The 16,421-nt window shown below is 39.7% G+C and overlaps 1 protein-coding gene across 2 annotated transcripts in view; it reads left to right on the top strand.

Moving 5' to 3' along the window:
• The window catches only part of LOC133994917 (WD repeat-containing protein 7), a 107,501-nt gene that overhangs the window by 6,294 nt on the left and 84,786 nt on the right, over window positions 1-16,421 (top strand). For both annotated transcript variants that reach the window (XM_062434155.1, XM_062434154.1), the window contains exons 9-15: window positions 45-147; window positions 6,705-6,852; window positions 7,978-8,093; window positions 8,362-8,494; window positions 9,123-9,343; window positions 10,104-10,299; window positions 13,909-14,123. In XM_062434155.1, the coding sequence (XP_062290139.1) occupies window positions 45-147; window positions 6,705-6,852; window positions 7,978-8,093; window positions 8,362-8,494; window positions 9,123-9,343; window positions 10,104-10,299; window positions 13,909-14,123 (1,132 nt within the window). The remainder of the gene's footprint in view (window positions 1-44; window positions 148-6,704; window positions 6,853-7,977; window positions 8,094-8,361; window positions 8,495-9,122; window positions 9,344-10,103; window positions 10,300-13,908; window positions 14,124-16,421) is intronic.

Here is a 16,421-nt window from a genome sequence, read left to right as displayed (position 1 = left end):
ATTTGACGTGTGTGTATGTGTGTGTGTGTGTGTGTGTTCCCCAGCTGTCTACCTGCTAGTGAACATTTCCGTAGCGATGTCGGGAAAACTAAAGAAGGCTCCATCCCTCCTCTGGTCTACAGCATCGCTGAGCGCTCAGACAAACAGGTCAGTCCTCCACATGATCACAAACACACATTCTGAGAGCCGGGGGTGTGACACTTTAAACACAACCTAGAGACGGGAAGATGGCAACTAAAACTGTTATATTAGCTGACTTTGAAACAATGCCACATGACTGATTGTTCTTGTTTTTGGAAAAAGGAACTAAAGACGGTTTCGTACCACACTGCAATATTTAGCAAAATATTATTTTTGTACCTGACACATTCAGGGTGCTGGGTGCAGCTGGGAAACTGTTGGACATGACTACCCACCACAATTTACAGTACAATCACAACACTACTGATAGTTAACTTCCTCATCAGGATCAATATACTTTAGCATTTCCAGTATTGTAGCTCTTTTTCAAAAACCCTCTCTTTCCAGGCAGTGGTGATGACAAGTTCAAATCAGATTATGTCACAAACTTGGAAAGTATATTAATCTTTTTACTTACTCCCTTCACCTCAATTTGTATCAGTCCAATCCTCCCTACAATAATAGACATGTGCTGGTGCTTATGATGTAACTGTTGGAGGTACCTGTTTCCAGAGGCAACGCAAATGTATTTGTATATCAGATTTCAACAACAAGGCAATTCAAGGTGCTTTACATAAAACATAAATGCATCAAGACAGGACATAAAAGCAACACATGGCAAAATGAAAGCACATTGAAATACTATTAAAAAAAGTGTTGAAGAGACACAATGATACCTTACTCTGGTAAAACATATGGAGACATTTTCTTACAAATATATAAGGAAAAATCTTCTGATACATTCCAATATCTACAGGACATAATATATCTAAACAAGCAGCTAGTTTTAAGCAAACTTCTTGCAGTAGGTTTATTGTACAGTTGTAATATACATAAAGATCTCTCTAAAGAAGTAGGCTATTTTTATCCCTTTTTTTGTAATTGTATGTCTGTGTATAAAATGGTAAAATTAGGGGTCTTAAATGTTGCACTTCCAGAACTTTCTGTGTGGAACTTGCACTTCAGGATTTATGTTCCTTCCCTACAAAAAAGTAGACTGTAGTTATCTGATCCATAGAACGTACCAAACTGAAGTCGTTTAAACCTGGCTTAACTAATCCACACTAACATAATGCCAGCTAAAATGATACTGTCAACTGCAGTGAACTGTAAATGCTTAAAATATGCAACGGCTACATCCGTACACGTAGCTGTGTGTAATGTGGTACTGTGTTTTGTTTGTATTGATTGTTTTTTGGTTTGATTTCGGATCGTCAGGGATCACTTCAGGCACATGGATTAGACCTGGGGACATATTATATCTCAGAGGGAAAGACAGTAGCTCACATGTTGGAGATGCTGTCGGTCCACAGCAGAGAGGTTCACGTTGATGTGTTTGATAAAATGAGTCAACATAGATCAGCAGAACAGCTTCACAGAGGTAGATAGAATGAGATCCTGGAAACAACGGTCACTAACGCTACAATCATTTGAAGAACAAATATCCTTCAGTGACAATTCAGTGTGTTTTTGATCACACTATAGAGGTCCTCATCAAGGTTTTTTTTGCCTCGATCCAGATCAGTTTTTTTTTAAAATAATGGATATCTGCAAATACTGAGTCTGATCCAATACGTATCTAAATGTTGATTAAATATAAATCCCACGCATGGAAATAACGCAGCTGTAGACACAAGCTACTTGATCACATTTACACAAGCTCATTTTCACTTGCAAATAGAGTGAAATGCTCGCACTGTAGAGGAGAGCAGAGCTGCAACAGTGCAGTAAAGATAGGATTATATTTTGATCAGGGTTTTTAGATGATACTTATCCTTTAAAATATGTCTGGATTTGGCCTGATTCTGATCTTTAGGATTGTCTCGGGACATCTATCGATCACACTCTTCAAAAAGCGTCACTAAAATTTAGGCGTGGACCACCAATGTGAACATTTTAATAATAATAATAGTGAAATCTACAAACATTGTTTACTTTTAAGAATAACCAAATGAGTGCTTTTAAGTCTTGTATCAGATGGTGAAGGGTCAGGATTAATCCATGTGTGTGAACCTGACCTGCTGTGTTTTGCGTGTTCTGTGTATTTATGATTTCAATCAGGACCTGCAGTATGTTGCTGTTGTTATATGTGTATATTTATAATTTAGTGTCTTGTATGTATTAATTTGTCATCTGTGCCTTTTTTGTTATGTCTGTTGTATCGTTCTGTCCTCTGATGCTGCCATGCCCCCTCCCTCCTTTGACCTCCTCCTTCCTCTCAGAAGAAAGGAGAAGGAGGTGAGGAGGAGGAAGTGGCTGTGGAGGTGATGTGCCTCCCTGCCAGCGGGTGCGCCTTGGAGCTCTACACCCCAGAGTTGCATTACCGCCACCGGCCTATAGAGGCGCCAGTAAGCCCCCAAAAAGATGCATATAGAAAAAACTAAAGGCAAGAAGAACCTTCTTGGCTGAGCTGCAAAAGCTAAAATGGGAACGATTGCACCAGTTTTCCATTTCAGTAGCTTTTAGTTAAAATATAATCTGTAAAAATCAATGATAAATTAATTCCAATTGCGTATATCTTAAAATCAAGTCAAAATGGTTAAAGTTAGATTTTCTGCACCGTGAAATAAGAACTAATTATTAAATTATTTTTAAAGGACCACACTGGTGGTTCAATGTTTTAACCCATTAACTAACCACAAATGTAATTAATACTATATTATAGGCTGGATGTCCAGTATTGAAATGTATCATACAATGATGACATATTTGTACATTTAAGCCCAGCATATAAACACAGATATTATAATGGAAAATGTGAATCTGAAAGTTCGTCTTCCTTTTCAGTGAAGTTGATAAGGTTTCTGTTTAAAAAAGGATCGTGGTCAACTTCTCTTAAATTTGAATTGTATCTTTGCAGCTCAGCCAGAAATTGATGGTTGGAGATGAGAGGAGCAAACTGTGAGAACAGCAGTAAAAACACTGATATCGACTCAGTGGCTCATATTCACTGCGCTAATAGAGAAGGGAGTGAAGTTGTTTTTTAAGCACACCGTAATGAATTATATAATATTTCCTAACTAAGAAACAACATTGGGCCAAGAATGGACCCTTGACGAACACCATATTTTTTAGAAACTGGTAATGCCAGTAAGTCTACTAAAGGAAAGAAATGTAAAAGCAGGTATACCTCATGCAGGAGAGGTCATCACAGGTGTACACGTGTTTGAAAATCAGTGAGTATTTGACATATTGTTGGAATAGAGGTGTGAGCCGCTGAGTTGATGACATCAAACGTGAACGGCCTGTTTTGTTTGCTCCTCTCTTTGGTTTCCTTCCTGCCTGCCTGACAGACTGAACTCACTCTGGTTCACCTGATTTCATGCTCACTTTCCCACTAAAACAAATCTCCTCCTCCAAAAGCACCATCACCCTCCTCATCTGTCTTCATACTGATGAAGATGCATGCAAAGTCCCCCAAGCTGCTTTTTAACCAGAAACAGTGACCTACTGAGTCCCTGAGATGATGATGATGATGACAAACCATCAAGGAGTGATAGGGATACTTTGACATTTGGATTCAGTTTGGTTATTTATCTTTTTGCTTATTTATCACCTGCCACAGCAAGAATCTGATCAAAAGAACAGTCAAAAACTGTATCAGGGATGCAACTTTCACCTTACATATTTAGATGTTTGTGTTGAATATAGTATCAGATACAGATAGGACGAGAGGAAATGGTGTTTCTGTGTGTCTCTCTAATATTGTCTGCTCACAACTCTCACTAATGTTGGATTTGTTTTCGCACACCTTATAGCAAGATGTGGTTAGGTTTGTGTGTGTGTGTGTGTGTGTGTGTGTGTGTGTGTGTGTGTGTGTGTGTGTTTGTGTGTTTGAGTGACGGTGTGTTTTTAAAAATCAACATTTGGTGGCACTTTGCATAACGACGGTTCACAGCATTCAAATGAACTGAACTAACTGATTGTTGTACATGCCGGACATCCTTAGCCATGCTCTGCTTCTACATTTCTATAAACCTTTTGGTTGCCGTGGTGACGGCAGCCCATCCTTCTTACACGCTCACAGGTTCACTACCTTTCATCCTGTCCATCACTACTACTGTGATGGATAACACTACCTTCCACCTGCCAACAGCTCCTGGAAATGGCCTTATTCATAGTGATGCCTTTGTAAAAGTCTTAGTTAAACCTTTGCTGTCTGTTCAGATAGGAGGTTTACCTTTGGTAGGTAAACTCTGTTCTGTGTATATGCTAATGTTATAGGATTATTAAAGCAATCTGTATAATTCTCATCACATTTCGGCAAAGGTGACCAACAGGCCAAATTTTCAAACCAGGACATTTGTTCTGGCGCTTATAACCGTAGCCACAGTATCTCTTACCTGAACAGGTGAGATGCCATAGAGCTGTCAGAATAAAGATCAGGGTGTTGACTACAAGCAAACAGACAGACTATCAGTCACTGCCACAGCATGTTTCTCTCCACTGCAATCTAACTCACTGTCCCTGCTAAGGTCCAACTGCAAACTGGTTGTATGTCCTGATTGGCAAGAAATTTAAGAGGACAATCCACCCCGAAGCAAAACTGCTAGGTTTTTATTATTTGGCTTTCAGTGTTGAAGTTGTCATCATACAGTATGATGTTCCACCCCAGTAGTCACTTTTGGTGAAAAGACAATAAGTGATTTTTTTTTACTGCAGGAACTGAACAATTTGTAACTTTGGGCTTCTAATATGCTGAACTTTTAAGAACCCTGTAAGGCGTTAAAATGAGGTTCATCTTTGAATTTTCACTGTTGTATTTCACAAACCTTGACGTTTTTTAAATGCCTAATTAAAAAGCAGGCAACTTGACTGACTACTTCCAATGTTTTTCATGTGTACTTGGGGTGCAACGCCATGAATGCTTTCAAAGAGAGACTGTTTGTTTTGTTATCCCAATCTGTAAGCTTCATAAATTATCCCACAGCGATATATCAATAGAGCATCAAATAGTAGTGACCGAGTCATTTGAAACATACCAAGACCTTAAGTATCACTTGAGCTGTGGCCAAATTGAGTTCCAAATTGAACTGCTCTTTAAGTGAGTAACAGTCCTCACAATAGTTTACAAAAAGGCTGTTTTGTTTTCTACTTGTAGAAGTTTTGAAGAAAGTGCACTGATGTCATTGTATACAATACAGTTTGTTGTTAACTGTCAAATATCCTGCGTCCATTACATTAACATTAAGTCTTTGTCACAAGTGTTTGATAACCACGTTTTAGGGATCATTGTTAAAAAATTTGCTTTTAAATTCTGTATCGGCTGATATATCCGTCAGCCACCATTTTTTACTCACTACTATTGGTATTAACATTGGCCCCAAAAATCCAGTATTGGTCAGGCCCTACTTATTATAACAGTGTTGGAAACTCTAGTAACCGTTGAGCAAAAATGATAGTTTCGGAAAGACATGTTAGTTCTGTTTTGCGGTGGATTGTCCCTTTTTATGGAAAAAAGGTTATGCTGCCCTGCTCCCATCTCCACCATTATCCCTCAGTAACTTCTGGACTAGTCATGTAGATGTTTAAAATGTTAAGAAAATGGAAATGATGTTATAATTCCAACGGTAGATATTTTTCCAGAAGAGGTCACTTTTGTCAAAAAGAATATCAAAGATTTATGACACATCAGACTCTTGATTGTTCTTGGAAATTTGAACTAAGATACAGCTGAAACCAACACTAGCACCTACTTTCTGAGCCTTGCTAGCTTATAAAACAGTCAAAGTGATGTGTGAAATCATTGTCAACTGTTAACCAGACGAAAATCTGATTTGAATTGTGATTTAGTCTTGACAAAACTGACCTCATCTTTTACTTGGTTCTACCGTCATGGTGGAATCCTGGCGAGTTTCCTGCCTCATAGTTAAACCTGTCAGGTTTTCATATATCCAGAGTGATAGATTTGACACAACTGTCCATGTCTATGGCTCTTGATTTTGTCCATGATTTCCTTCAGTGGACAGACGTTACACTTCACAGTGCTTCAGAACTGAGCAAAAGGAAACTCATAGATTAATGGAAAGTGGTAGCAAGTGTAAAACACACCTGAACTTCACTGGTTAGCCCATAATGAAGTCCCAGTAAAACCAAATGCCATGTTAGAATCAGTCAGTATATGCTATCAAATGATTTTTTACAGATGTCTCAGCCTATAGAGGAGTCAGAAGTCCAGGCCAATCAGAAATGTGGGGTTCTGATTTCCTTCAGTTTGCTGTGTGTTGTTGCAGTTTGTATAAAGAGAGCAGAACCAAACATTTCAGCTTCACATGGCCTTTAAACTTAAAACTAATATGGCAAGAAAAACAAAATTAATAATTTAAAATATCTAGTTGCTTGATACAATGGGGAAAAATACTCCAGTGAGTCTCTTAGGAGGGAAATGCTCTAGTACTTAAGGAGAATGAGTGATCTGTTCAGAAATTCCCCAAAACGCAACTTTTCCAGGCTTAATTAGGGGAATTCGGGGCTTCGGGTTTGCAGATGTTAATGTGTTTCTTATTTCCCACACCGTCCACCAGCTCCTCATCTGTCCTCCCGTGACCCGGTTCTTCTTTGGGCGACGGGAGCCCTTCCACAAGCTGCTGATCCAGGGAGACTCAGCAGGCAGAATGTCCCTGTGGAGCATCCCAGACACTTCACCTCTGCAGCCGCTGTCGACCGCTTCAGGTAATGACTGTGAGAGTGACGTGAAGTGACCATTTCTCTAGAGAAGAGATGTCCTTGTTGAACTACAAAAACACTTGTCGACACTTGACTTGACACATGTACTATTTGCATAAATAAAATAAAATAAAATAAGCGAGATACAGGTAATGATATATTCTGTTTATCAATATCAGTTCATACAAATCTTTCCTGTCCTGCATAGGTTACAAATCATATTGATTCCTCTTCTTGATTTGGTCCATATACATAGCATACTTTTTAGATGATCCCTAAATCTTTTGAACACTGCAGGGCTCATTAATAACTTAATATCTGTCTTTTCAGATTTTTTGTGAGTGTGTTCAGTGCATATATGAAGTATTAGCAGGTTAAATTTCCTGAGACAGCAATGGTGAAACACGTAGGCTGACTGACATCTAGTGGCCAAAAGATGCAATGCAGCTGATCACAGATACAGTCTATATTGATCATTTTTGCTTTTTACAGGCTCACGAATTAGATAATAAAAACTCTAAATGTTGTAAGAATTGTCAAGAAAAAGAAAAATTATCCTTTTTGCCCCAGCCTCCAGTGTTCATGTCTTTTGCTTTCATAAAAACTAATTGATAAAGGAATTTACATTTTTTTTAATCATAAGGAATTAATCAGACCAAAGAAAAGAACATTGTTGACCTTTATAAAAACAAAACAACAACAACAACAAACATTTTTAGAGTTTCCCCATATGCAATATGTAATGATTCTATATTCAGAATATCTGTGTCTTTTAATATTTTTTATTTCTGTAAACCCATTCTTCCACGAAATCTGATAAGTTGAGGTGATTTGCCACCCAGATCATGATATTTCACACATTATGGTCCATTTAGTTTTTAGAAGAAGACCCAAACAATAGTCACTCATTAAATTTATGATATTTGCTGTGGGAAATAAAGCCTTTTTTTCTCCCCTTCATAAAGGTATTTATTTAAGAGGATATTAAAAGTCACAGGCTGACCAAAGTAACAGAATCATCTTCGTTCAGCATTTAGGAAACAGGTTCATCTAATCAAATATGTTTCACTTTATCCTGATGCCCCTCATAACTTACCTCTCTCTGATGACCGTATCTTTCTCTTGCGGCAGAGTTGCAGGTGTCATCCACCATCAGTCTCCAGGAGGCGTTTGATAAGCTGACCCCCGTGTCTTCAGGCATCATCGACCAGCTCAGTGTCCTGCCTGGAAAAGAAGAACCCATCAAGGTTTGAATCCAGACAACGTAAAGTTTTCATTACAGATGTTTGAGGAATTGAATCATTACTTACGATTTCACAGATTCGTAAATGTAAAAAGGCTGGCAACAAGTGAAACACGAAATCACATCTCATTTCCTTATTGTTACTTCCCCTCACTTGAGTAGAATTACCCTCAGACAGACTTTAAATTGTCTGTGTGATTAAGATATTCTTAGTGGTGTTATAGTTTTGTCATCTTCCTGAGTCAGCATGTGTGTTTTTTTTATTCCCTCAGGTGACGGCCAGCGTCTACATCCCCTCTCAGGGTCGACTGGTTTGCGGGAGAGAAGACGGCAGCATCATCCTGGTTCCTGCCACTCAGACAGCCATCGTCCAGCTGCTGCAGGGGGAGCACATGCTCAGGAGAGGTGAGGAAGGGATGGACAGAGGGTCAGAAGCTAGTGCAGCTTACAGATGGCACTCTCGACAGTCCATTGTTCACAGATGGAATAGTTTATCTATTGCAATCATGCTATAATTACTTCTACAACACAGTCCCGTGGTTGGTCTGCTTTGCTTTCACACCACAAATGAAGCACCCCAGGGTCTGTTTGGAACCAGACTAAGACCCACCTTTTCAGGAAGTCTCGGTCTAGTTGCTTGACAGCTTTTAGTATCAGCCCAAACATAGTGAAGCAAAGGATTGAACTGAACCAAACCGGGAAGGCCATGAATAATATATGAATAGTATTTCTAATGATTCCAGTAAAGGTGTGTGACTCAAAATAGATGAGTAATGTTGAGTATTATTAGAAATGAAATCATATATTGATAAGAAAGCATCTGCATTAAACCTAATGAGACTATTTGGTAAAATCCAAATTTTCTCCAAACATTGTGGCTCACTGCTCTGATTAATTACTACAAATCAAATGTGTATAATCATAAGTGATTAAAGAGGAGCTTCTGTATCATTTAGTTTTATTGTTTGTTGCAGCTGTATTCCTCCCATCATCTGTTTCCATTCCGAGCATTGTGTTCTTTCTGTCCCCGCAGGCTGGCCGCCCCATCGTACCCTGCGAGGTCATCGGAACAAAGTGACGTGCGTCCTGTATCCGTATCAGATCTCCCCCCGCTACGACCAGCGCTCGCTGGTGTCCGGAGGAGTGGACTTCTCCGTCATCGTCTGGGACATTTTCACCGGAGAGATGAAGCACATCTTCTGCGTCCACGGAGGAGAGATCACCCAACTCATCGTCCCACCAGAAAACTGCAGCGTAAGACCTTTGACATAGAGATCTATGTTTTTCTTTCTTTCATATTGGACAGTCTGCTAGACACAAGCAAGGGACGTCACACCGCTCTTTTTTCCTTCGTGTTTTTGTTTGTTTTTCTCTGTGTGATGAATATACTGAAGAGGCGTTAGTGTGTTTTGTTGCTGACATTAGATGTTGAATGTTACAGGGATGATGCCATTGTCGTAACTATGGAAGTAACTAATGACATTGTGTTGTTGTGGTTAGATGTTCATCACACACACACACACACACACACACACACACACACATACACAGTTGAACATGAGAACATTGAGAAGAATTTGTTTTGTTTAAATGACATTAAGATAAAATAGTGATAACTGTGTCATCGCCATGGAAATGAGGTTAATGCTTTCGTGTTGGTGGCTGACCTATCTCACACACACACACACACACACACACACACACACACACACACACACACACACACACACACACACACACACACACACACACACACACACACACACACACACACACACACACACACACACTTTAATTAATACATCAGAAGTTTTGTATCACTTCAAATCAATGAATCCTCAGTTTGAGTTTCTAGGTTTTAAATAAAAATTAGAGATAGAGGCTTCAGCTAGACTCAGATTCTGTAAGCAGATTAAATCATAGATCCAGACATGATAAAATACTATTGAACCCATCTTATACTGACATGTCATTGACCTCGTTATCATTAACTGCTGCTGTGTTTCCTCCGCAGACTCGAGTGCAGCACTGCGTCTGCTCAGTGGCCAGCGACCACTCAGTCGGCCTGCTCAGCCTCAGGGAGAGGAAATGCATCATGCTGGCGTCGCGACACCTCTTCCCGATCCAGGTCATCAAGTGGCGTCCAGCAGATGACTACTTGGTGGTCGGATGCTCCGACGGGTCTGTCTACGTGTGGCAGATGGATACAGGTGAGAATAGGTTGATCAGGAAGAGATGTTGGGCAAATGCTGAACCACTGGTGTGATTTTAAAACATTTATGATACATTAGTGCAGCTGCAGACCTGATACTCAACTTTTTCCAGCAACACTTGTAGTAGTAGTAAAGAACAACTTTATTAATAGACCAATGCGTTTTGGCTTACAGCAAGCCGAATTGAGAAAGCTGACAATGGAGTATCTACCAAGATGGGTTGGGTATATGGTCATTATCCCAGACAGGCAGGGAGGCAAGAGGAGTATCCAATAAATAAGATGATATGTTTAAGAGGCGCCTCTGATAGTATTTTTATGTAATATGATATCCTTTACAGCTCGAGTCCTGTTTTTTTAAGGAACATAAAATTCTACTTCGATGTTTATTTATATGTGTACATATTTATATTTTTATACATGTTTGCTATAACTGTCTCTAGAAAGGTTTTTCTTTTCTTTTTTCTATTGATGAATTATTCGTCAAATTGAGACAAATGTATCACAGGTGTGTTAGGTCACATGACTGGGCCATGGGACTTTTGAAAGGGGGCGTCTCTGAGCCTCCTCACTTTGTTAGTATCTGAAGATGAGCCAGTATGGCTCGAAACGTCATGCTTTATTACATTTTACCTGCATGGGAGCTCCTATGGTGTGCGTATTGTTTTGTTTATTAGAGTATTCAATAAATGACATGGGTAACACCATATATATAGACAAATGCAACCGAAGGGGTGTTACTCAAGTTAATACAGTAGTGGCTAAATAAACTATGCCTATTTGGAATATAAAATAATGTGTTGGTCTATTAATAAAGTTATACTACAAGTGTTTCTGGAGCTTTGACTTTTTTAGAAGAAGGACATGTAATATTAAGAATTTCTAAGTTGGTTACTTTTTTATGGAAAAACCACAACAGACACCAGTTATTATTCCAAGTATTTTTGTATCTTTTTGGGCCTTTATATTTTTGTCATATGATGAATTTCATTTGAATACAATTCAACAAATTATGAATTGCAAATTAGTTGATCCAGAGTCGGGCTAGCAGTTTCCCTCTGCTTCCAGTTTGTATGCCAAGCTAAGCTAACAACATCCTAACTCCAGCTCTGTACTTAACACTCAGATGAGAGACTGATATCAATCTTTTCATCTCACTCTGACAATGTAGTGTAAATCTCACACCTCTGTCACTCTTCAGAAACATTTTTTACTCTTACGCCTGCTGGCATCCCTTCAATTGTTACCATGACAACGCAATCTGCAGTAAACATGGATGTGGCACAGTATAGACGTAACATTAGCTTGAATGATGACTGGCCATTGGAAAAGACCAGGTAGGTGTGTGTGTGTGTGTATGTGTGTTGGGGACCTGAAAGAGCTGTACAGTAGTGCTGGGAGATTGCAGGGTAGCTAAGTGTGAAATTAAGGAAGGTGTGTGTGTACTGAGGCGTTGGACATGTAATAGGGCCATGGCTCACAGACCCCTCATCTCTCTCTCTCTCTCTCACACACACACACACACACACACACACACACACACACACACACACACACACACACACACACACACACACACACACACACACACACACACACACACACACACACACACACACACACACACACACACACACACACAGACACAGGTATAATGGTGCCACTTTCTCCTCTCACTCAATACTCAAAGCCAATACTGATGTCAGCTCTGTCTGCAGCTAATGATGTCTCTCTTAACCTCTCTTTCTGTAAAGGCAGAGAATTGTTGCAGCCAGAGATGGAGAAAATAACTCCATCTGTGACCTGAATCATATTCAAGAGACAATAGATGATGATATGGCAATGAGATGAGATAAAGATGGAGGTGGTGTGAGAGAAAGATTGATATATATATTATATATGAGATAGTGCAAGGACAAAAAGGGAGATTGATAGAAACAGAGAAAATATGTGATAGAAATGAATAAAAAGGGAAAGAATGCACAGACACAGGGAAGGCTGAAGTAAGACGAGTTTGTGTATGCTATGCTTTTCTACAATATTGTTTAAAATGTAATTATATGCTGTAGCATTAAAGGCAACAGAATGCAAAGCAACAGTCAGGAGCCCAAATGAACATTGACTCATGTTTTTCTTGCTGTAATCATTCGCCCTGTTCATACTAACCATTAGAAGATCCCTTCATAATGCACGTACAATGTAAGTGATGGAGGACAAAATCCACAGTCCTCCTTCTGTGTAAAAATGTATTTAAAAGTTGATCTAAAGTTAATATGAAGCTTCAGCCGTCCAAATGAGTCAAATCAAGTAGATATGTTTTAATGTTAGTCTTTTAAAGTTCCTCTTTTTGTTACTATACTTCCACCACAGCTCAACAGGGAAACACTAAGAGGGAATTTGATGCTAAATAGACTGTAAATGTGTCAGATATCACTTGATATGACTAACTCAGACTGACGAATCCTCACATCTACTTTTAAATGACTGTGTGGACACACTGTGGATTTAGTCCTCCATCACTTCCATTGAAAGCACATTAGAAAGAGATCTTTGAATAGTCAGTATGAACAGGAGGAATGATTACAGAGAGGAAAACCACTTTACTGTTCATATGGACACCTGACTGCTGGTTTATGACATATTTGAAAATCTGTTAACTTTTCTTAAGATTTCCATTGATTGGAAATAAGAGGCCCAAACTACAGGACTGCATTAGGATCCTGTGGGACCCAACCAAATCTCACATTAGGAGCAGGCGGTTTTAAGTTAACTGCTGGTGAGAGCGGGTGGTCAAAAAACTGCTGCTTATTACAATATGAAATCAAAGCAAGGCATGTCTGACATTTGAACTAAATAAAACACCCTCAGCTAACAGCAAATGTTCTAAAACAATAAGTAAAGTACGTAAATACAATGTAATTTTACCTTAAAATAGGTGTACTTATTGCACTAGTACTAATGGGCTTAAATGGTCCAAATATTTACAGGTGGGGAGAGTGGACACACACATTGCAGGAGCTGGTGGTATTGGTCAGAAATCCAGAGGGAGCAGCATTACATAAGAAAACACTCCTGTGCAGGAAACCAGGAAAAAAAGCCCCAGACCAAGAGTACACGAATATACATAAACAGATGCCCTCATACTATTGGTCATAAAGGGTATTTTACTCTACAGTTTTGAACATCTACTCAGGCATTAGATTTGGTAAAGCAGTAAAGGAACTAACAATATAAAGTTCTCCTGAGTGTGGCTCTTAAAGGAAAGGTCATTGAGTCATTCAAATACAAAAAGGGTCAATGCTCTGTGGAGCAGGGCTATGATCAGTGCATTATGTCTGAAACTGCCTTATAGACTTTGATGTTTTTAATGTCTAACTGGAAATCATTCCAGCATGTCTAACTGGAAACCATTCCCGTAAGACATTCAGAAAATGTCAGGATGTTACTTGAATCATAATGGTTCATTCTCTGCAGGTCATCAATATCCACAGGAAATAATCATCTAGACCACAGCTTTTTAAAAATCTTGCTCAGAACCAAAGTGTTTGTTCCTGTCAGTAATCAACCTGAGGTGTGAGACAGTTTGTTTACTGCTTTGTGTCTTCAGGAGCCTTGGACCGCTGTGTGATGGGTATAACAGCAATAGAGATCCTGAACGCCTGTGACGAGCTGGCTCCAGCCACCGTGGACGCTCTCAGCCACTCTGCGGTCAACCTGAAGCAGGCGATGACTCGCCGCAGCCTGGCAGCGCTGAAGAACATGGCCCAGCACAAACTGCAGACTCTTGCCACCAACCTGCTGGCTGCAGACAACGCTGACAAGGTACATACAAACAGACACAATGCACAGTGAAGGGAATCTTTGTTTGGTAAATGACTATAGCTTTTGTCTATGCTCATTAGTGCTGAAACAGTTAGTCAGTTAATCTAAGAGTCAACTGTCATTTATCAAGCAAAATTGACAAACATCAAACAAGTAATGTGAAGATGTCATCTCGATCTCTAGGAAAGTGACTTCCAGTGATGAGTCTGATTGATTCAGATCTGATTACTGTGAAGTTCAGATGTCTCCTCTACTTCCTTATGTTCTTATGTTCTGTCTTTCTTTGGCTCTTTGTCTCATTCATCAAAAACAACCACAATACCTTTTATGCACACACACACACACACACACACACACACACACACACACACACACACACACACACACACACACACACACACACACACACACACACACACACACACACACACACTGGTCATCTCGGTCAGATTGCTGGCTGAAGTAACAGGCCAATTAAAACTCTGCTGGAGATGAACCAAAGGTCAACAATCAGCCATTTTGTGTGTGTGTGTGTTTGTTGACAGCAGACCACTGGTGTCTCCCAGGGAAGGATGAACTATCTTAAATGTCAAAATGGGAGAAAAAAACAGAAGTGCAGTGCTTCTTTTCTCTGAGCTGGACCTCCCAGAGAGCAACTTTACTAGCTTAAAGAAACAATCCACCCAAATGTAAATAGTCACTGTTGCAGAATTAACATGTTGTTAATTCCTCTGTTTTTCCTGCCTAATATTAAGTATCTTTTGAAACTCTGTTTTGAACAATAAAAATTGGTTTTATTATTATAATTATATGGTATTCTAATGTGAACTTCAGACAGATTCTGTTCCAACTATTTTAAGTGGCAGCCTTTAAAAATGGTTATTTTGTAATACCACTTCTATTCTATACGGCTGGATCAGGGCGATGTTATCATGGTTACATAGTCCCAGAACTCCCTATAGGTTCCTGTGTGTTGTGACCCACCTACCAGGACCAGCACTGGGCTGTCAACCATGTAATTATACCTTTTGAGATACATCACATGGCCCAAATAGCATTTTTCACATAGGCCTACACAATAATTGGAAAAGGAAAAGCTGTTAAATGGTGGATACATTTTTATGAAAGCCACAAATCCTGCTAAATGATTTATTATCAGGATTGGATTCATTCGATCCAGTAACATTTGGAAAGTCTAGAAGAGCCGTAAGATTCAGTTAATATTTTGTCATTTGTGTGGATATTGGAGCCAATTGAAAGTTGGTCATTTCAGCCAGAGGAAGTTTCAGATGCACACACTCTTAACTGGTTTGTCTGGAAAAGGAATCTTGTATGCATTATCTCTACAGACCTACACATTTTCAGAAATATGGTGGAATTAATAGAAATGAATCATCTTAGAGACCGATATCCAGGTCTCCTTAATGTACCAATGGTTGTGATCTCAGTCATGGGGTGATAGGGTGTATAGAGTACTAAGGTTACAGGATACCCTGTTACCACAAATTTTGACAATCTGGTCTTTTGCCATCACCACTATTGGACGCATAAAAGAGAGACAGTTAACGGTTGCAGGACAGACACAACAGAGTGTCCATGAGCTGCCAATGACTCAACAGGTGTTAAAATAACATGAACGATAAGTAATGTCTATTAGGAAACAGTGCTAACGTTAGCAAGCTAGACTAACCAGCATCCACTTTCTGAGTGGAAGCTAGGTAGCCTAGCTTGCTAACAACACTGCAGTGGGATAATAATGTTGCTCTGTGCCTGTTTGTGGAGGTAGGCTGTTAGCTGTTTGCTAATGTGATAGCCATACTGACTATTTAAATGAAAGTTCATGTGGGTTAGTTGACGAGTATAGGTGCAATTAATAGCTGTTCCAAAGCATTTGATCTCATTGGATCTAGTATCTGTAAAAAAGGCTGTACTCCTGTCCACTTTCGCTTGAGTCTCTCATGTCTGACGCTACCCGGTACATGTGAACGCATTGTGCTCGTTGCGTGCCTGCACCTGCGGAGTGAGTGAGACAGAGAGACGGGTCAGAGCCTAAATGACCATCTCTTACCTGGGCCAACACTGGGTGCTAGCCTGTTTGGGGTCCTCCTCCGATTCAGGGAACATCCTATCGCCCTTAGCAGTGATGTTAAAGGGATGTTCCACCAGGTTTGCCTGCTGGAAGAAGACAAACCTTTCCTCTGTTTCCTGTGGCGAGAGATGAAGATAGATGAGGAACCCACAGTCTGTGAGTGGCAGGTGCTTCCTTTTGGGATGACGTGTAGCCCATATTGTGCCACT

Source organism: Scomber scombrus, chromosome 15 (genome assembly GCF_963691925.1).
Source record: "Scomber scombrus chromosome 15, fScoSco1.1, whole genome shotgun sequence".
Classification (NCBI taxonomy): Eukaryota; Metazoa; Chordata; class Actinopteri; order Scombriformes; family Scombridae; genus Scomber; species Scomber scombrus.
This window is presented reverse-complemented; position numbering and strand designations above follow the sequence as displayed.